Source organism: Mastigoproctus giganteus, chromosome 5 (genome assembly GCF_048544385.1).
Source record: "Mastigoproctus giganteus isolate SK-2022 chromosome 5, ASM4854438v1, whole genome shotgun sequence".
Classification (NCBI taxonomy): Eukaryota; Metazoa; Arthropoda; class Arachnida; order Uropygi; family Thelyphonidae; genus Mastigoproctus; species Mastigoproctus giganteus.
Genome location: NC_143579.1, coordinates 176,694,820 through 176,716,550, shown reverse-complemented (window position 1 = coordinate 176,716,550; position 21,731 = coordinate 176,694,820). Strand labels below are relative to the sequence as shown.

At 38.0% G+C, this 21,731-nt stretch overlaps 1 protein-coding gene across 1 annotated transcript in view; it reads left to right on the top strand.

Moving 5' to 3' along the window:
- The window catches only part of hob (bridge-like lipid transfer protein family member hobbit), a 916,854-nt gene that overhangs the window by 601,403 nt on the left and 293,720 nt on the right, over positions 1-21,731 (top strand). The window contains exon 34 of the mRNA XM_090374277.1: positions 6,485-6,581. Coding sequence (XP_090230403.1) covers positions 6,485-6,581 — 97 coding nt within the window. The remainder of the gene's footprint in view (positions 1-6,484; positions 6,582-21,731) is intronic.

Below are 21,731 nucleotides of genomic sequence, written 5' to 3'. Positions count from 1 at the left end.
AAAATATTTTTATTGTCTACATATGAGTAACTCATTCCTGAAGTTATGCAGTGTATTTTTGAGACACCCTGTATATTCCTCCTAATTTCTCATTTTCTTCAGATGACCTAGAAAATCTAATAGAACAGCTACCGTCTCCTTTCTATTTATTTGGAGACTTTAATGCTCAAACCTCTGATGTGGGGATCTGAAACAATCGACAAGAGAGTCAAGTTAATAGAATCCCTTCTTGATTCTTATCAGTTTACACTTTTGAACACTGATGAACCTACCTATATTCATTTTTCGACAGGATCGATGAGTGCAATAGACCTGTCAATCTTTTCTCCCTTCGTATATAGTATTATGGTGTGGTCCGTTCTTGAAAATCCATTAAACAGTGATCACCTTCCGATTCTCTGCAAGCTGCAAACACAGGCAAACTCTCCTTCGCTACATCGCTCCACTTGGAAATTTCATAGGGCACACTGGAATGAATATGCATCTCGTGTTCAGTTAGACAATAAAATAATCCAATCTCAACCCATAGATAATGTCATAGAACATGTAACTAATCCAAATATTACAAGCTGCTATCTCTGCAATACCAAAATCTTTACCGGGAAAAAGGAAACATAGTAATTACTGGTGGAATCAAGATTGCACACACACCAAACAGTGCAAAAATAGAGCTTGGAATTTATTTCATAATTTCCCACAACTTCCAACCTAATTAACTTCAAAAGACTGAAAGCCAAGTTTCGCCAAATAAGACGAAAAGCAAAGAAAAATGCCTGAATTTGCTTTTCCTCGAGTATAAACAAGAATACTGACAGCAGAATTATCTGGAGGAAAATACAAACTCTTAATGGCAAATATGTTTAGTCCCCAGCTACAATATTAAATTGGGAAGGGAAAGAGTTGTCATCACCGGGAGAAATAGCAAATGCCTTAGCTGAATCATTTGCCAGTATGTCAGCAATAGCCACCTACAAACCAACCTTTCAGCGAATTAAAAAAACTGCAGAGCAGCATAAGGTTAATTTCCCCACGATAGTTTCACACCCATAAAACCAGCCATTCACATTAACAGAACTTTTTGGAGCGCTCAATAAAACATCAAATAGCACTGCTGGTCCAGATGGGATCTACTATACAGGATGTCTCAAAAATATTGGTGCAAACGTTTAGGGGAGATAGGTAACATCTAAAGGAATGTGAATCGCATAGGAACCCATAACTGGAAACGTCACGGGAAAGTAGTAGCAGAGGCACAAGAAGCAGAAATGGCACAAGACAGTAATTAGTGGCAAACATTTATTTGACATAATATTAACAATGGAGTACGAGATGGATGCATTTCATGATGTTACAACAGATGCTCAAAGATTCCACCATGAGACGCGATGCATGTGTGACACCGACGCAGCATGGATTGGCAGACACGGTCGAATACACCTGAGTTTCTTTGACAGTAGCAGCAGTGCAGATGAGTCTCGCCACGATATCCATTTCCATCTCCACAGGCAATTCATACACTATAGATTTGAGGACCCCCACAGAAAGAAATCAAGGCTCAATAAATCAAGTGAGCGTGGGGGCCAGGCAACGGGTCCACCACGACCAATCCATCGATGACAAAATGCCTGTTCAAATGGTCATTAACACACCTTCCATAATGGGCAGGCACCCTGTCATGTTGAAACCAAATGTTGCATCTCACATTTGCTGGAACATCGTCAAGTAACCCTGGTAGAACTTGTTCAAGAAAGATCCGATATTTAGCGGAGTTCGTGCGGGATAGTAACAGGTATGGGCCGACTAAGCAGTCACTGACCATACCTGCCCACACATTTATTGTGAAGTGATGTTGTGCCGCATGGGGTCGCACACCGTGTGGGCCCTCTGCTAATCCATACACTAGGTGCATGTTTGCCAGCTCACAGTTCATATATCGAATACTCTTCGTGCGGCGACTACTGCTTGAATGAGTAAACCAGAAATTTTCCCTCTCCTGAACTGATGTACAGCGCCATGTACCGACTTACGGTGACGTTTCCAGTTATGGGTTCCTATGCCATTCACATTCCTTTAGATATTACCTACCTCCCCTAAATGTTTGTACCAATATTTTTGAGACACCCTGTATAATGTTAAAAGAACAACAGAGCAAAAAGATCATTGTTAAACTATTACAACCGAATATTCTTAGAAAATGCTTACCCAGTTAATGTGGTTCCTGGAAACTAACAACTTGCTAAATAGTAATCAGTATTGGTTTTGAAAAAACCGTTCCACATTAGATGTAATGATAAAAGCAGAGGCAAATATACGTAATGCCTTCATAAGGGGACAGCATCTGGTCATGATTAATCTCGATATTGAGAAAGCCTTCGATACCACCTGGCAATATGGTGTTCTTCAAGATCTTCATTCTTTTTCGCTTGAGAGGTCATCTGCCGCAATTTATACAAAACTTCCTACACCATAGAACTTTTCAGGTCAGATACATGAATAATTTATCCAAAACATTTGAACAAGAGGAAAGTGTACCACAGGGTTCCATTCTCAGTCCAACATTATTTGCAATAAGAATCACAAACATGATAAGGGATGTACAATACAGTACAATTGTACATATTTGCCAACGACCTCATTATTGCTACTCAATCCCAAACTATGAACACCATTGAAAGGCAACTTCAAATTGCTATAGCTAAAATAGAATCATGGGCATTGCAGAATGGTTATTCCCTAGCAGAAAAGAAGTCTACTGCTATTCATTTCTGTAAAAAACTGAAACTGCATCCGGATCCGGAAATATTTTTAAAAAACAGCCTGATTCCTGTCACTAACAATTTCTGGCGGTTGGGGTTACATTTAGATAATAAACTTAATTTTGCTTCCCATATAGCGTACCTCTGGAATACTTGTCTTAAAAAACTGAATATCCTAAGAGCTGTCTCTGCTATGTCCTGAGGTGCTGACAAAAGCTCTCTTTTACATCTCTATAGAGCTTTAATAAGATCGCACTTGGATTATGGAACACCTGTCTACGACTCTGCCAGGAAAAGTTCTCTATTACGTCTGAACACCATCCAGCATAGTGCCCTTAGGATAGCTGTTGGAGCCTTCAGAACATCTCCAGTTCACAGCTTGTATATTGAGGTAAACGAATCCCCTCTGCATCTCAGGAGAAAAATTTCATTGTTTAATTATGCAGAAAAGATTGGAAGTACTCCAGCCCTCCCCAGCTGGCAGTATCTGTTTGATCCTCAACACACCCTGCTATATCACAATAAACCTAATGAAAACCACCCCGCAGGGATTTGACTGCAAGAACTCATGATCAGTTGGAAAATTAACTTTAAGAATATATTCCAAGATCTTGCTACTCCTGAACCTCCCTGGACTGAATTCATACCTCTCTGCAACAATTTCTTTTGAAGATGGGGAAAATCTTCCCTGGCAAATACCAACTTTCAACAGCTACATAAATTGCGTTTTTTGGAAAACTCAGAGAAAGTTCATATCTATACTGACGGCTCCAAAACAGATATGGCTGTTGGTTCAGCAGCAGTTTCCGCCACTTTCTTAACAGCTGCCTCTCTTCCCACTGAATGCAGTATCTATACTGCAGAATTATTTGCAATAAAACTGGCTCTAGATAACATAAACAAATATCATATCAAACAATCTCTGATATATACACTCTTTAAGTGCAATCAGTGCCTTTTAATCTACCTTTCTTCCTCTCATCCCATTCTTAAAGAGATCCGGTCTAAATTATTTTACCATCAAACAGCCAACCATAAGGTTACCTTCTGCTGGATTCCTGGTCATGTCAGCATCCAAGGTAATGATCGTGTGGATGAGGCTGCTAAACATCCCGACTCTGGATCTTATAGTTAACTGAAAGTTCCCTACACTGACTACAAATCCATTATTAAAAAAACATGTTGAAAACAATGGTCTCACCTCTGGCAATCTCAAACCAATAATAAACTGTTCCAGATAAAAAAAGAGCCTCAACTGTGGACATCTAGTTTTAGAAGAAGCAGGCAACAAGAAGTAATTCTGGCAAGGCTTCGCATCAGTCATTCACATCCAACTCATCTGCATTTGCTTTTGGGAGAGTCTCCTCCTCAGTGCTTCTTTTGCCAGTCGCACCTAACAATAAAACATATTCTCATTTGACTGTCCCCAACTTTCATTTGTCCGAAAATTCAGCTTTAGCTCCCTCTCCAACTTACAGGAACCCTTAACCTTATCACATATTCTTGGGAATGAAGCAGATTTCTAGGATCTGTTTAAGTATTTAAAACGCATAAATTTGTATAATAGCATCTAATTATAATGTGAAATCAGTGATACCTAAACCATGAACAGGCGCAATATGGCCCAAGAGGCCCTTGTACCAAAACCCTCAAATACAACAACAACAACTTGTGGAAGATCCCGTTACTTGTTACGAAAAACTAGGGTTCACGTGTCATTGCTTTTCTTGTTGGGGATGCATTTCTTGCACCCACACCTGGATTTCATCCTGCCAAACTACAGTGCTGTCAGCGTCAAACATGGTGAGCTTTTCCATCAAGACAATGCAGTGATGGGACTAAGATACAAAAGCAAATGGAGTGCCGGCATGTTAGCCGATTATTGTTGGATGCAGAAATGGGATGTTCCCAAAGCTGAATACAAGCAAAGGGTGAAAAGGTCCTGTGTTTGATACAGCTATGTTCATAGCTATATCTTACTACCATATAAAAAAAAAAGTACCATATATAAATATAAAAAACTACTTTTTTTCGAAAAAAAGAGCGAATCTTCCATTTTAAGTACCATATATAAATATAAAATAAATATAGTAAAAAAAAGTACCATATATAAATATAAAAAACTACTTTTTTTCGAAAAAAAGAGCGAATCTTCCATTTTAAGCACTATTTCCATGTTTAGCACCCAAATATCTATAGATTTTGGGGTGCTAAAGATATAAAGATATGCTAAAGATTCCAAGATATAATCCAAAATTTGTTGTTCGGTGTAATTGCAGCCTTGTCTAGATAATCCTGCATTACTTCATTCAACAATGACTCCATTATTTTCTCTGGAACTGAACTAACAGGTCTGTAATTACTCGTGCGATCCTTTGATTCCCCCTTTGTAAATTCGGGATACATTTGCACATCTTCAGTCTACAGGGCCCTCCCCTAAATACAAGAATGCTTTCATAATTATGGCTAATGGTGTGCTTACTTCCTTTGCTGCCTCCGTTAATATAATTGGATACATCCCATTCACCTCAGGTGACTCATATGTTTAACTTCAACAATCTCTCTTCCACTTTCTTCTCGGTTATTACTAAATCATTTAGCTCCCTGTTAGAATTTAATAAGCTTCTGTTCTCCACTTCCCTATAGAATTCCTCTTGTGTGAATGTAGATGCAAATACTCATTCAGTTTGGCAGCTATCTGAGCAGGATCATCAACAATCAAAGCATCAGTATCATGTGGACCAATTTGATTCAACCCCTTTTTCTAGTGTTTACATAAATAAAGAAGTCTTTGTATCCTTTGCCAAAGATTTAAAGGCATAATCTGCCTTTGCTTGCATTATCTCCTTTGTGACTTGATTACAGACTAGTTTATATATATATAGGCACCTGCGAGGTGATCTGATTGAGGTGTTATAAGGCCTTGAATGGGTTGAGCACACTGACTTCTGATGGGATTCTTCCACTTGCTTAGATTACGAACCTGAGGGGGCTTAAATTCAAATTGAGGAAAGACAGTTGTAGAATAGATGTGCAGAAATTTGCTTTGGCCATCGCGTTGTTAATTGCTGGAACAAACTTCCATCTGTCGTTGTGGATGTTGATAGCTTAAATAAATTCAAGGAGGAACTGGACAAACTTTTAGAGGGAATTGATGTGTTTTTTTTTGGCTGATGCTACATAAGCTCATATGCTTTAACTTTTTACATAATTTTAGACTTTAAATTTATATTTATTATTGTTAATCGCAACTCTATCTTTGCTTCCCCCCACCCCACATGATAATGTTAGTCAGTTGGGTTTTGAAACATCGCCTTGTTGTTAAGCCCTGTATTGTTGTGGTAATCTTGTTCTTTTTTGAACCTTCCAATAAACATAGTTTGTGAACTTTCATAATGTCTCTCTTTATTTTAATGTTATTTATCATTTGGTATGCAATACCACATGCAAACAATAAATAATTAGTATTTGTGTTGTCAAAATGATGCAAGGAAGCAGAGTTCAGATAGTATTATCTTTAAGGGGGGGAAAAAAAAAACCTAAATGTAACCATTATGTTTATATGGGACCTCTATTTAGTATGTGAGAATTTGTGCATGTCTTCATTTTCACGTTTTTCTGTTTTTTTAATAGAAGCAGTTTATAGAAACTCATATTTTAAAATTTATTTAAATTGTAGATTAAAATTTTGATCTACAATTTAATTTTAAAATTTATTTAAACTGTAGACCCAGAGCTGTTTGGAGTATAGTCTACATGAATTGTGAACTTTGTGACAGTGAGGTCTGGCTTTACAATTGTGTTTATGAAAGTGCCAGCCTAGAGGTAAGAATTTTTTTTTTTTTTGGTGACATTCTTGTTTTTTTTGAAATGATCATGATAATCTGTATGGTATGTGAGTATTTCTCATATTGTGTATGTGTGTGTGTAAAGTATAATTCCTTTATTGCAACACAAAATGCACTACACAATCACACTTAAAAAAAGCATATAGCAAATACCCTAATATGCTGAAGCAGGAAGCATTATAGCATTAATAGAAATTTGGTCACCCTAAACAACATTAATACCATCTCTAATAAAAAGCTATGTAAATTTCTTAGAAAAACCACATTTAGTCCTGCAGAAGAAGTAATTTTCAACACTGTTGCTTCCAACTCTGTAATTACCTTCCATATAAGTAGTACTTGGGTTTCATGCAAAAGTGCCAATCCCTTACTCACTCTTTGATGAGTGAAATGCAGCAGCAAATTCATAATTAAAATTATCTATGAATGTTCAAAAGTTACATTTTTGTTACAGTCGTGATTCAGAGAACATAATAATGTCACAATCAGCTGCAGATGGGATTTCTATAAGGCTATTAAATGAAATCATTTAGCCAAAAATAAAATCAGAAAATTTTTAAAAATTCTTAAAAAAATTTGTGAAAAAACAAAACCAAATTTGTAGTTATTATTTTTTAAAGCTGTACTATACTTTATATGTATGTATTTATTATTTAATAAAATTTCACCAGTTTTTAGATTCTAATTCCAGATAATTTTGCCTCTTGTAAACTGAAATTAGACAAAAGGTGCAATCTCCTCCATTGATTTTCAAAACTACTTTATGCTGCCATTTATGCCAAATGTGCCTGCTATTAGTTGGAAACACAAATTTGGAAGATTTCTAAACAATTTCCACAATAATAGGTGCAGCATTTCAATCTTATATAATACAACTTTGGAAACAATTAATTACATAATACATATTCTGGAAAAGTTAAAATTTTCATCTTTTGGTATAAACATTTCAATTGTTGTTATAGATTGGTACTTGAATTCTCATTATATAGACAAATAGAAAATAGATATTGATTTATTAAGAGAATTAAAGAACAATTACTTATTCTATGGTGCAAGAAAGCAAGCTTAATACAGCATAAACCAAAAAAAAAAAAAAAAAACTCACCACCTTCCATATACTCTGTCCATCTCCTGTATAGTTTTTGTAATTCTTCCTTGAATTTATCCAAACTACCCACTTCTGTAACATCAGATAATTGATTGTTGGCACAAACAATTAATGTTTGCCTTGTTAACGGAAAACTTCTTCGCATCTGTCCTACAATGAATTTGTTCTCAATTTGAATTTGTCCACTCAAAGCCTTAAACACAGGTACACTTTGCAGAACTGAAACCTTTCTTCGTAAGAGCATCATTTTATTCCTCTCACTAATCTCATTGCTCTTCTCTGCACCGGTTTGAACAGATCCACATCCTTCATGAAATGAGGCCTCCAGACCTGTACTCCATACTCAAGATGAGGCTTAACCATTTTTTCTTATACAATTGGATAATCACCTCCTTATCCCTGCTGACAAAATTCCTGTATATCATTGGCAAAATATTGTCAGCTGTCCTGGTGGTTGGACTACGCTGCTCAGAAAACCATATCTGACAGCACAATTACCTCCCTCCCACATGTCTCTTTCATTCTCCACTACCCTGAGTGTGGCACCACAATTATGTTAATCTAGGATTACTACTACCTTTGTACAGCAATCCCACATTGACTATGAGTAACCAGCCTTATGAGCACAATAGGGAACTCCATACAGTACCTTACATTTGTCAATGTTAAACTTCAGTTGCCACTACTTAGCCCATCTACCTAATCCTTCTAAATCTTGTTGCGGTAGCATATGCTCATTACTGTGATTAACCACCCTACCAATCTTCATATCATCTTCAAAATTAGGCATTTAACCTGATATGCCTTAATCACTATCAATAATAAATATTGAAAACGACAGTGGGTCCAGCACTGAATTCTGGGGAACTCCACTAATAACATTAGTCCAATAAGAACAGTACCTATTGATAACTTTTTCCACTCAACCATCTCTCTATCTATACGGAGGGTTGATTCAGCCTTTTGATAACGATTTTGACATTAATCCTGCTTGTCATGTATGGCAGCAATGTAATTTTTTTCTCGCACAGGCACAGTCCCAAACCTTATCAACAGGCGCATCAGTTGTAGAAGTTGTTTTAATGTGGACATGCCTCAGAAATTGGACCCATGGTTGGAAAGTTACATAACCATGCTTTCCAAACACCTGTACATTTATGCGAAAATTATTGATAGGTGCAAGTCGAAAAATTTTAGTAGCAAAGTTTTGTGTCCATAAGGTTTTGAATGACAAAGGAAAATTCTGCGACGCTGCTGCAAGTGAGTGGAAAACACCAAAGAAACTGCAACCTGCTCCAAGTCGAACGAGGGAGGTAGTACGAAAAGTGCAATCACTCATTGTCGGTGAAAATCCAAAAACACAAAGAGCTATAGTGTCACGTGTGGGAACCTTCCAAAAACAACGAAAATTTGCAACTGGAGAAAAAACACAAGGCCTGCATACACCACCTAGGAGCAGGGCACGTTGCAGCGGGTCAATGCTTGAAAACTCTACGAAAAATATCTGGCAGCTGAAAGGTGGAAATTTGTAGAAACATTGGACAAAGCGTGGGTATTTAGGCATTTAGCCTGATATGCCTTAATCACTATCAATAATAAATATAAAAACGACAATGGGTCCAGCACTGAACTCTGGGGAACTCCACTAATAACATTACCGTACACAGGGTAACAAAGCCTTTCCAACATGGGCACATCAGTGCAAGGAACGTTTTGGCCGAGGTTTTATGGTTGTAGCCAGTTTTTGTTATAACGGCAAATTTGAGTTGCGTAGAGTCGCTAAAAACATGAACGTCAACTCAGTGTATTATCAGACTGAAGTTCTACAGCCGTTGTTTGAACGTGAAATACCCACATTGTATGGTTCTGACACTGAAGAGGTCTGGGTGCACCAGGATAAGGCGTCCAGCCACACGTCACGTTCCACCCATGCTTTTTTGCAGAGAATGGAAGCAGCGACAGGTATTCGTTCGATCCCTTTTGAAGATATCCCTGTTACATCAACTGACGCTGCACCCATGGATTTTTGCACATTCGGACTTTTGAAAAGAGTTCTCGGAAACTGCCGCACCAGCCAGAACTGTGGAAAGTCTGTCAGCAGGAATGGGACAAGATTGACTTAGCAGTTTTGCAGTGTACTTTACTTCGATGGAAATTTCGATGCACTTGCGATAGTGCATGAGCAGGGAAAACAAATAGAACGCAACCGGTGGTGGCGGCACGGAATTTCGTAGTTTTAAAGGACTGTGAAAATCGTTATCAAAAGGCTGGATCATCCCTCCGTAGCAGTAGCTTGCCCTTAATGCTACACTGCTCCAATTTTTACAGCAGTCTTTTATGTGCAAGAGTTGTAAAAGCTTTTCTTAAATCTAAGTATACAATCTCAAAGTTTTTAAATTGTTTTTTGCATCCAGTTCCTTTATTACTGCATCATGTCCAATCAAATTGATGAGACAAGGATCTCCCCTGTGACTGAAGTATAATTTCACTTCTGTATAGATGGTCCTGCATTATTTCAGTCAGAGAATGAGTAAACAAAATCATTTTAGTTCCCTGTTAGATTCTAATGAACTTCTGAAATCCCCCTAAAGAAATCATTATGTACGAATGTATATTCAAAATATCTATTCAGTTTATCAGAAACCTTTACAGTATCATCAACAGTTAGACCATCGTCATCAAATGGACCAAAGTGATTCATCCCCTTTCTTCTATTGTTAATATAAGAAAAGAAGCCTTTGCTGCATTTGTTGGCATTCTTTGCCAGAGACCTCTCATAATCTGCCTTACCCTACCTAACCTCCTTTGTGACTTGACTACTGGCTAGTTTATATTTACCATAGGTTTCTGTATCACAAGATAATTTATATGTATCCTATGTATTTTTCTTTTCAGCCACAAGTCTCATCAGCTCATCTGACATCCCTTTAGGGCTGAGCATAAATGGTTTTTTCTTAGTTGGTATGAAAAGCCTAGTAAGTTCTACAATTACCTTGCTGAAAGCTTCCCATTTAGCATTTGCTGCTGGCAACATCATCAGACGATGCCAATATATAGAATTTAAAAACTGTCTGAGACCACTCTAGTCATCCTTACAGATGCGAAAGCCCTTTCCTTTACCCTTGACAGCAGTTAGTAAATTATGCCTAATTTTTGAATAACATATTGTATCAAGGTGAAAAATCAAGCAGAGTATAGAAGTAAAACTTCTGTTTAAACACTTAATTATTATATGTTCCTAGAACAGGCTTGTGTTAGCATTTTCCTATGTAGTACAATACTACAGGAAATGACTGAAATTTGAATGCAGTAAAGCATAAAAATATATTTGATTTCAATATCACATTGAAATATCTCCCTGCAGTCGTATAGTATTATATTGTATAAGGCAAATGCAGACTCTGTCTATATTCAATATCCTGAATCCTTGAGCACTTTGTAGACTATCAGAGAATAAAACAATAGTGAGTTTAATAATACAGGTGTCACTGTGATGTTTGAATATGAATGCATTATTGCTCTCATTGAAGAGTGGAAGAATGTTCTTATAGTGACAAGAGAAAATTTTTTTTCCAAGAGTCCACTTTCCCTTACATGTCCACCCATTCATATTGGAGTACGTGTGATTCAAAGAAGTTGACTTGAATGTGGAATGCAACTTCCGTATAAGCATAACATTTGAAGATGGCCTTCAATGATATATGGCAGTGGTTTTCAACCGGGGTGTCGCGGCACACTAGGATTCCACAACAACATTCTTGGGGTGCCGTGTAATTTGGGTTTAAGTTACTTAAAGTTATTATTATTGTTTTTTTTTGTTTTTTTTTTTGAAATTTATACATATTTTTTCATTATAAAAAGGTGTACAGTATCCATTGTATTGTATCTTTTTAATTTGTGGTAATCTATAATTGATCTTTAAGGCGCCTCCGTAGCCAGGTGGGAAGGAGCAGCAGTGCGTAGCACATGCTTCTTGATTAGACCGGGGTTCAAGCCCGTCACCACCAAATACGGAGGATGTGGAAAGGTCAGAGAATGACCACCGCATATCCCGGAGCAATATGGCCTTAGTTGCTAATGCCCCTAAAAACCAAATAACAAATAACAATAACAATTGATCTTTATTTAGTACCTCTATATAAAGAATAAAATTATTATATAAGTATATATTAAAAGGTCGAAACCACTGTGTTAGGTATTTATTTTGGCCTAGGGGTGCCGTGAAAAAATTACTGAGACACTAAGGGCACTGTGAACTGAGAAAGTTTTGGAACCTCTGATATAGAGGGTTCTATGAAATGAAGAAATAACAAGCTAAGGAGGTATCACCTGCTTAAAGTCAAAGGATCTAGCAGCTTCTCATTTTTGCCTCAGAACCTTAGCTATCAACTTGGACCAGTAGATGAATTATCACTTTGCTCTCTTTTTTATTTCTTTGATATGCTGTGCTTCTTTTAATTTGTTAATATTATCCTCGATTGTAATTACTACCTTGAAATTAATGGAGAATTCATTTTCATTTAGCGATTTTCGCTTAACTTTCTTTCTGCATTCCTCTTACAAAACATGGAATAAATGTATAAAGATTGAGGAGGAGGTTTACAAAGTTATTTAAATGTTTTCCTGTTGTACTCCTTTATGATTGAATTCTTTTACAAATATATTGTTACTTCTTGTGGTTATCTAGAAATTTGGTCAGAGAAATTTGGTCCTTCTTTTTGCTAATAGCATTTTAATTACCCTATGTCTAGCCGTGGTAATTAAATATGCTATTATAAAAAATATATATTATATATCTTTTCATACAATATACTATATATACTTTTACTTTATGTAATTAAATTGGCATTTTTTTTAGCAAAAAAAAAAAAAGGTAAGATACATCTAAATTCAGAAAGTCACAGTTAAGATTCCCTTCCTAAATATCATTCTGATTTCATGATATTTAGGAGGGGGTATTTGGATTTAATATTTAATAAAAGTTTAAACAAAATAGGTTAACAACAAATAGCATTTAGTTAATAATGGCAAGTGATTCAAGGAAGCGGGCTTATTACAGCATCATCAGCCAAAGAGAAAAAAAAAATTACCCACCTTATCTGTCCATCACCTCTTGTAATTTGTCTAATACTTCTTTAAATTTATTTGAACTACCCATTTTCACAGCACCTGATGGTAGTTTGTTCCACCAATAAATTACTCTGTGACAGAAAGCAAATTTTCACACTATCCTTCAATCAGCCTTTTTCAGTTATAGTTTATGTCCCCTTATGTAAGTATGTTGTTCAAGAAAGAGTAAGTATGCCATTAGCATTTAGTTTATTCAATCCTTTTAAAACCTTAAACACCTCAATCAGTTCTCTGTGAATTGCACATGGTGCAATTCACAGAAATTAACTTCTGCGCAATTCACAGAAATTGTTGATGTTAAATATAAGGAAGGAACTTGGGGTGGATGAGATCTATCCAGTTATGTTAAAGGAAGTATGCAAACCCTTAACCATAATTATGAAAGCTTGCTTGGACTCAGTGGAGGTCCTGATGGACATTCAAAAATGTGTCCCTAATTCACAAAGGGGGATCTAAGGGTGACATAAGAAATTACAGACCTGTTAACTTCTGTTCCAGGAAAATAATAGTCACTGGTTAAGGAAGTGATGCAGATCATCTAGACAAGACTGCAGTTCTAGTTCAGACACAGCTTGGGTTTGTTAAAGGGGAAGTCTTGTCTGAAAATTTCATTGGATACTATGATGTCATCACAAAGAAATTGGATGCAATCAATAGTTTTGATATCATATACTTGAATTTTATGAAAGCTTTTGATACTGTGGCACATGGAAGACTGCTCTACAAATTGGAGCAGTATGGTATTAAGGACAAGTTGCTACAATGGATAAAAGGATGGTTGAGTGGGACAGGACAGAGTGGTTATCAATGGACACTGCTCTTCATGGAATAATATTATTAGTGGATTCCCGCAGGGTTCAGTGTTGGGCCCATTGTTCTTTTCGGTATTTATCAATGATATTGATGAAGGTATATCAGGGTTAATGTCTAAGTTTGCAGACGATATGAAGGTTGGCAGTGTTGTTAATGACAGTAATGATAGTACGCTACTGCAACAGGATCTGGAAAAGTTGAGCAGATGGGCTGAGAGGTGGGGTTACTGCTACCCATATACAGTACAAATGTAAAGTACTGCATATGGATAGCAGTAACTCCAGAGTAATGTATCAATTGGGTGGTACTACACACAGGGTAATGGAGAATGAAAAGGACGTGGGAGTAATTGTGCAGTCAGATATGAAGTTTTCTGAGCAGTGCAAAAAGGCTGCAAGAGTATCTATCTCATGGTGTTAAAGATATACAGGAATTTTTCCAGCAGGGATAAGGGGGTGATTGTCCCCCTGTATAAGGCACTGGTCAGGCCACACCTTGAGTAATGTATACGGGTATGGAGGCCTAATTTTAGGAAAAATATAGAGCTGCTGGAACGAGTACAGAGAAGGGCAACGAGATTTGTGAGTGGAACAAAGGGCTTAAGTCTTTACCAAGAAAGGCTTAAGTTCTGCAAATTACAGCTTTTGCAGACACGGAACCTGCTGGGTGATGTGATTAAGGTGTATAAGGCCTTGAATGGATTGAGTAAGCTTAATGCTAATTGGATTCTTACCTGCTCAGATTAAACACCTGAGGGGGCATAAATTCAAATTGAGGAAAGACAATTGTAGAATAATGTGCAAAAATTCTCCTTTATCCAGTGGGTGGTTGATAGTTGGAACAAACTTTCATCTGTTTTAGTGGAGGGCAGCAACTTAAATAAGTTCACAGCAGAACTAGACAAACATTTGGTGTGAATGGATGACTGAAATGGGAACGGTGTTTTTTTTTTTTTTTTTTTTTGTTTTTTGCCTGATGCTATATCAGCTTCCTTTCTTGCATCATAGGCCCTACTAATGCTAATGCTTTCTTGATAAGAGTTCCCGTTTGTGTCATTGACTAATCTGGTTGCCGTTCTCTGCACTTGTTCCAAGAAATCCACATCTTGTTTAAAATGAGATTTCCAGAACTGTATGTAGTACTCAAAATGCAGCCTAAATATTAGCATTAGTAGAGGCATATGATGCAAGAAAGCAAGCTTATGCAGCATCAGCCAAAAAAAAAAAAAAAAAAAAAAACCCTTCCACTTCACCCCTCCGTTCTTTCAAAATACCTGTCCAGCTGAGCCTTAAATTTATTTAGGCTATCAACTTCCACAACAAGGGATGGAAGTCTGTTCCACCAACCAACTACCCGCTGTCTAAAGGCAAATTTCCGCACATCTATCCTACATCTGTCTTTCCTCAGTTTGCATTTATGCCCTCTCAGGTGATTATTCTGAGCAAGAGGCAGTATCCCATCAGCATTGAGCATGCTCAAACCATTCAAGGCTTTGTACACCTCTATCAGATCACCTCGCCGGTGCCTAGTCTCCAGACACTGTAAGTTGCAAAACTTAAGCCTTTCTTCGTAAGAGCAACCCTTCGTTCCGTTCACTAACCTTGTTGCCCTTCTCTGTACTCGTTCCAGCAGCTCTACATCCTTCTTGAAATGAGGCCTCCAGACCTGTATACAGTACTCAAGGTGTGGCCTGACCATTGCCTTATACAAGGAAATAATCACCTCCCTATCCCTGCTAGAAAAATTCCTGTATATCATTGATAAGACACCATGAGCTACTCTTGCAGCCCATCTGCACTGCTCAGAGAACTTCATATCTGCCTGCACAATTACCCACAGGTCCTTTTCATTCTCTACCACTGTCAGTGTAGTACCACAGAGTTGTTACGTTGCTCTGGGGTTGCTGTTTCCCATATGTAGTACTTTACATTTGTCAATGTTAAACTTCATTTGCCACCTCTCAGCCCATCTGCTCAACCTTTCCAGATCCTGTTGCAGCAGCATAGCGTCAGTAGCGTCTTCAACAACCCTGCCAACCTTTGTATTGTCTGCAAACTTGGACATTAAGCTTGATATACCATCATCAATATTATTTATAAATACAGAAAACAACAATGGATCCAACACTGAACCCTGAGGGACTCCACTAATAACATTAGTCCACGATGAGCAGTGTCCATTAATTGCCACTATCTTGTGTTCTGCCACTCAACCATTCCTTTATCCATAGCAACAATTTGCCACCAATGCAACACTGCTCCAATTTGTGCAGCAGTCTTCCATGTGCAACAGTATCAAAAGCCTTTCTAAGATCCAAATATATAATATCAAAGTTATTCCCTGCATCCAATTCTTTTGTGACTATATCATAGTATCGAATCAAATTGGTCAAGCAAGACCTTCTCTTAACAAAACCATGCTGTGTCTGAGCTATAACTGAATTCTTGTCAAGATGATCCTGCAGTGCTTCTTTAACCAGTGCCTCCATTAATTTTACTGGAACAGAAGTTAAACTCACAGGTCTATAATTACTTGTGTCAGCCTTTGATCCTCCTTTGTGAATTGGGGTTACATTTGCACATCTCCAGTCTGTGGGTACTTACCCTGAGTCCAAGGAAGCTCTCATAATTATGGCTAACGGATTGCTTACTACCTTTGCTCCCTCCTTTAATATAACTGGATAGATCCCATCCACCCCAGGTGCCTTTCTTGTATTTATCTTCAACAATTTCTCCTCCACTTTACTCTCAATTATTACAAGATCATCTAGCTCACTGCCAGTGTTTACTTCATCTATGGCATTCCCCTTCCTGAACAACTCCTCATGTGTAAATGTAGATGCAAAATATTGATTTAGTTTGTTAGCTACCTGAGCAGGATCATGAACAGTTGAACCATCGATATCAAGTGGACCAATCTGATTCATCCCCTTCCTTCTAGAGTTTACATAAGTAAAGAACTCTTTGCTGTTTTTCTTTGCATCCCTTGCCAAAGATTTCTCGTAATCTGCCTTCGCCTGCCTACCCTCCTTTGTAACTTGATTACAGATCAACTTATATCTATCATAGTCTTCTATGTCAGATGTTAATTTATATGTATCCTATGCATTTTTCTTCTCTGCCATATGCCTCATTAGTTCATCTGACATCCATTTAGGCCTGAATATTGTTCAAGAATTATTATTCTTGAACAATATTTCTTAGTTGGTATGTAAAGACTAGTAGCTTCCAAGACAAGTTCTTTGAATGCGTCCCATTTTGAGTTTGCTGTTGGTAACATCAATAGTTGGTCCCACTGTATAGTGGGACCATATTGCCTTATTCAATGGGGATAATCACATCCTTGTCCCTCCTGGCAAAATTCCTGTATGTCATTGACAGAATCCCATAAGCTGTTTTAGCAGCTTATGAGATTGTGCTACACTGCTCAGAAAATTCACATCAGAGCATACAATTACTTATCCCTAGAGCTCTTTCAGTCTCCAACACTACCTTTAGTTGTTAACTAATTGTATGGTATTCTCAGATTACTACTGCCCATATGCAGTACTTTGCATTTATCAATGTTAAACCTCAAGTGCCATTTCTCAGCTCATCTGCCTAATTTTTCTAAGTCTTGTTAATTTTTCCTTTTACCTGTAGTTTTCTTACCTAATTTTTTTTTTTTTTCTAGTAGTACGCCTTGATTATTGTCATTAACCATCTTGCCATGCTTTGTATCACCTTGATTACATATTGAAACCAGTAAGGAACTGAGTGGTGAATCGTGTACCCAGTAATAATAATTGAGGACCCACTAATACTAATTAATTCAAGAAGAGCAATGTCCTTCTTGGACAAATGTTTTTTAACAACTGGGACAGCATTTTGAATTAGAAACAATATAAATAAAGTTGGTGGCGCCTCCATAGCCAGGTGGGCAGGAGCAGCAGTGCGTGCACATGCTTCTTGATTAGACCGTGGTTCGAGCCCATAATCACCAAATACGGAGGATGTGGAAAGGTCAGGGAATGACCACCGTATATCCCCGGGGGCAATATGGCCTTAGTTGCTAATGCTCCTAAAAAAAAACCAAATAAAAAAAAATAATAAAATAAAGTTGGTCTGAAGAACAAATATTAATTATATTCGTGTTTGAACAATAAGAAAAGAATATGTTTAATCATGTTTATTCTATTATTATTCTATGACACTTCACATTTGGAAGCCAATGATCTGTAAACTATAACAAATATAGGAGCTCACATCTGGTGAGAATGGGCTTGGCATACCCAGGGTCCTGAGCTGGATATCATCATTCTTCTCTTTCTTGGTGATTCCCTTCTACTTCTGACTCTTGTTTTCTCTCTCTCTCTCTCTCTCTCTCTCTCTCTCTCTCTCTCTCTCTCTCTCTCTCTCTCTCTCTCTTTCTGTACACATTGGGGAGTACAATCTGTACAGAAAGGATAGACAGGACAGAAAGGGAGGGGGTGTTATGCTGTTAATTAAGAAAAACATAAAATCAAAGGAAGTGCACCCAGTTAATATAGATGAACAGTGCTCTGTTGAGTCAGTTTGGTGTGAGATAAGCACTGCGAAAGGAAAAATAAGAGTAGGAGTGTGTTATAGGCCTAATGACTTGAATGAGTACAATGAACAATTGTACAGAGAAATAGAGTGGGCCAGTAAATCAGAATGTCTTATAATGGGGGATTTTAACTTCCCAGATATTGACTGGAACTTGTGGGTTGGTCACTCACACACTAGTCAGACTTTTGTGGAGTTATTGGATGATTGTTTTCTGCAGCAGCATGTTCGAGAGGCAACCAGAGAAAGTAACACTCTTGATCTGGTTATCAGCAGTGATCATTCGTGTATTAAGAATTTGCAGATAAAGGAACCACTAGGTGGCAGTGATCACAGTGTGCTGAAGTGGGATTTACTCAAAGAGGTAACTACCGTCAGGGGTAAAGGAAAGGGTTTTTGCTTCCGTAAAGGGGAGTACAGTGGTCTCAGACAGTTTTTAAATTCTGTACAGTGGGATCAACTGACGATGTTACAAACAGTAAATTCTAAGTGGGAAGCATTCAAAGAATTAATCGTGGAAGCTACTAGACTTTATATACCGATTAAGAAATATCGTTCAAGGTTTAGGCCTAAATGGTTATCAAATGAATTAATGAGACTCGTGACAGAGAAGAAAAATGCATGGGATGCATATAAATTATCAGGTGACGCAGAAGCCTGTGGCAGATATAAGCTAGTCTGTAATCAGCTCACAAAGGAGGTTTGGCAGGCGAAGGCGGATTACGAGAAATCTTTGGCAAAAGATGCTAAGAAAAACAGCAAGGATTTCTTTACTTATATAAACTCTAAAAGGAAGGGGATGAATCTGGTTGGTCCACTTGACATCGATGGTTCGACTGTTGATGATCCTGCTCAGATAGCAAACAAACTGAATGAGTATTTTGCATCTACATTCACACGTGAGGAATTATTACAGTTTGAAAATGGAAGAAGGTTATCAAATTGTAGCAGTGTGCTTAATGATTTTGTAATAACTGAGAGCAAAGTGGAGGAGAAATTGTTGAAGTTAAACATAAGAAAGGCACCTGGGGTGGATGGGATCTATCCAGTTATTTTAAAGGAGGTGGCAAAGCAACTAAGCAAACCCTTAGCCATAATTATGAGAGCATCCTTGGACTCAGGGGAGGTTCCCACGGACTGGAGATGTGCAAATGTGTCCCCAATTCACAAAGGTGGATCGAAGGATGACACGAGTAATTACAGACCAGTTAGTTTAACTTCTGTTCCGGGTAAAATAATGGAGTCGCTGGTTAAAGATGCATTGCAGGATCATCTAGACAAGACTGCAGCAATAATTCAAACACAGCATGGGTTTGTTAAGGGAAAGTCTTGTCTGACAAATTTGATTGGTTATTATGATGTGGTCACAAAGGAACTGGATGCAAAAAATAATTTTGATATCACATAAGATGGGATACACTTAAATAGAAAGGGTGCAAGAATGTTTGCTGATGCTATCGAGGCAATGTTAGGTGGGTCGGAAAACTGCTAGATTGGGGGGATACAAGGACTAATAGATTAACAGTAGCCACTGGCAGAGGTGAAAGTGATTCTTGCACTGCTTCTATTGGAATGAGCCGCAGCCTGGAAAATAAGATGCAGGATATTTCAGAGACTGCTGGGAATCATTGGGGTACAAGTAAACACATGGGTTGTGTTAGGGTAGCTAAGAAAAAGAACAGGTGCATGTATACTTGTGTGTACACCAATGCTAGGAGTTTAGTAAATAAATTTGATGAATTTGAGGTATTGCTCAAAACATCAAAGGCAGATATTGTGGGGATTTCAGAGACGTGGTGTCACACAGATATAAGAAATGCAGAACTGGAATTTGGGGAGTACAATGTCTACAGAAAGGATAGGAAGGGAGGAGGGGTTATGCTATTAGTTAAAAAACACATAAAATCCAAGGAAGTGAAGCCAGTCGACATAGCTGGACAGTGCAGTGTCGAGTCAGTTTGGTGTGACATAAGCATTGGGAGATCAAAATTGAGAGTAGGAGTGTGCTATAGGCCTAATGACTCTGATGAGTATAATAAGAAACTGTTCGGAGAAATAGAGTGGGCCAGTAAATCAGAGAGTCTTATAATGGGGGATTTTAATTTCCCAGATATTGACTGGAATTTGGGGGCTGGTCACTCACACAGTAGCAAGGCTTTTGTGGATTTATTGGATGATTGTTTTCTACATCAGCATGTTCGGGAGGCAACTAGAGGGAGTAATACTCTTGATTTGATTATCAGTAGTGATTCTTCATGCATTAAGAATCTGCAGATAAATGAACCACTTGGTGGCAGTGATCACAGTGTGCTGAAGTGGGAGTTACTCAAAGAGGTAACTACCATTAGGGGTAAAGGGAAGGGGTATTGCTTTCGTAAAGGCGACTACAATGGACTGAGACAGTATTTAAATTCTATACAGTGGGATCAACTGATGATATTGCCAACAGCAAATTCAAAATGGGAAGCATTCAAAGAACTTATCGTGGAAGCTACTAGGCTTTACATACCAACTAAGAAATATTGTTCAAGGTTTAGGCCTAAATGGTTGTCAGATGAACTAATGAGGCATATGGCAGAGAAGAAAAATGCATGGGATACATACAAATTAACACGTGACACGGACGCCTATGATAGATACAAGTTGATCTGTAACCAAGTTACAAAGGAGGTTAGGCAGGCGAAGGCAGATTACGAGAGATCCTTGGCAAGGGATGCGAAGAAAAACAGCAAAGAGTTCTTTACTTATGTAAACTCTAGAAGGAAGGGGATGAATCAGATTGGTCCACTTGAGATCGATGGGTCAACTGTTGATGACCCTGCTCGGGTAGCTAACAAACTAAATGAATATTTTGCATCGACATTCACACATGAGGAGTTATTCAGCGAGGGGAATGCCAGAGGTGTATTCAACTCTAGCAGTAAGCTAGAGAATCTTGTAATAACTGAGAGCAAAGTGGAGGAGAAATTGTTGAAGATAAACACAAGAAAGGCACCTGGGGTGGATGGGATCTATCCAGTTATATTAAAGGAGGCTGCAAAGGAGGTAAGCAAACCCTTTGCCATAATTATGAGAGCTTCCTTGGACTCAGGGGAGGTACCCATTGACTGGAGATGTGCAAATGTGACCCCAATTCACAAAGGGGGATCAAAGGCTGACACAAGTAATTATAGACCTGTGAGTTTAACTTCTGTTCCCGGAAAATTAATGGAGGCACTGGTGAAAGAAGCACTGCAGGATCATCTAGACAAGACTTCAGTTATAGCTAGGACACAGCATGGTTTTGTTAAGGGGAAGTCTTGCCTGACCAATTTGATTGGATACTATGATGCAGTCACAAAAGAACTGGATGCAGGGAATAACTTTGATATTATATACTTCGATCTTAGAAAGGCTTTTGATACTGTTGCACATGGAAGACTGCTGCACAAATTGGAGCAGTGTGGCATTGGAGGCAAGTTGCTGCTATGGATAAAGGGGTGGTTGAGGGGGAGAAGACAGAGAGTGGTAA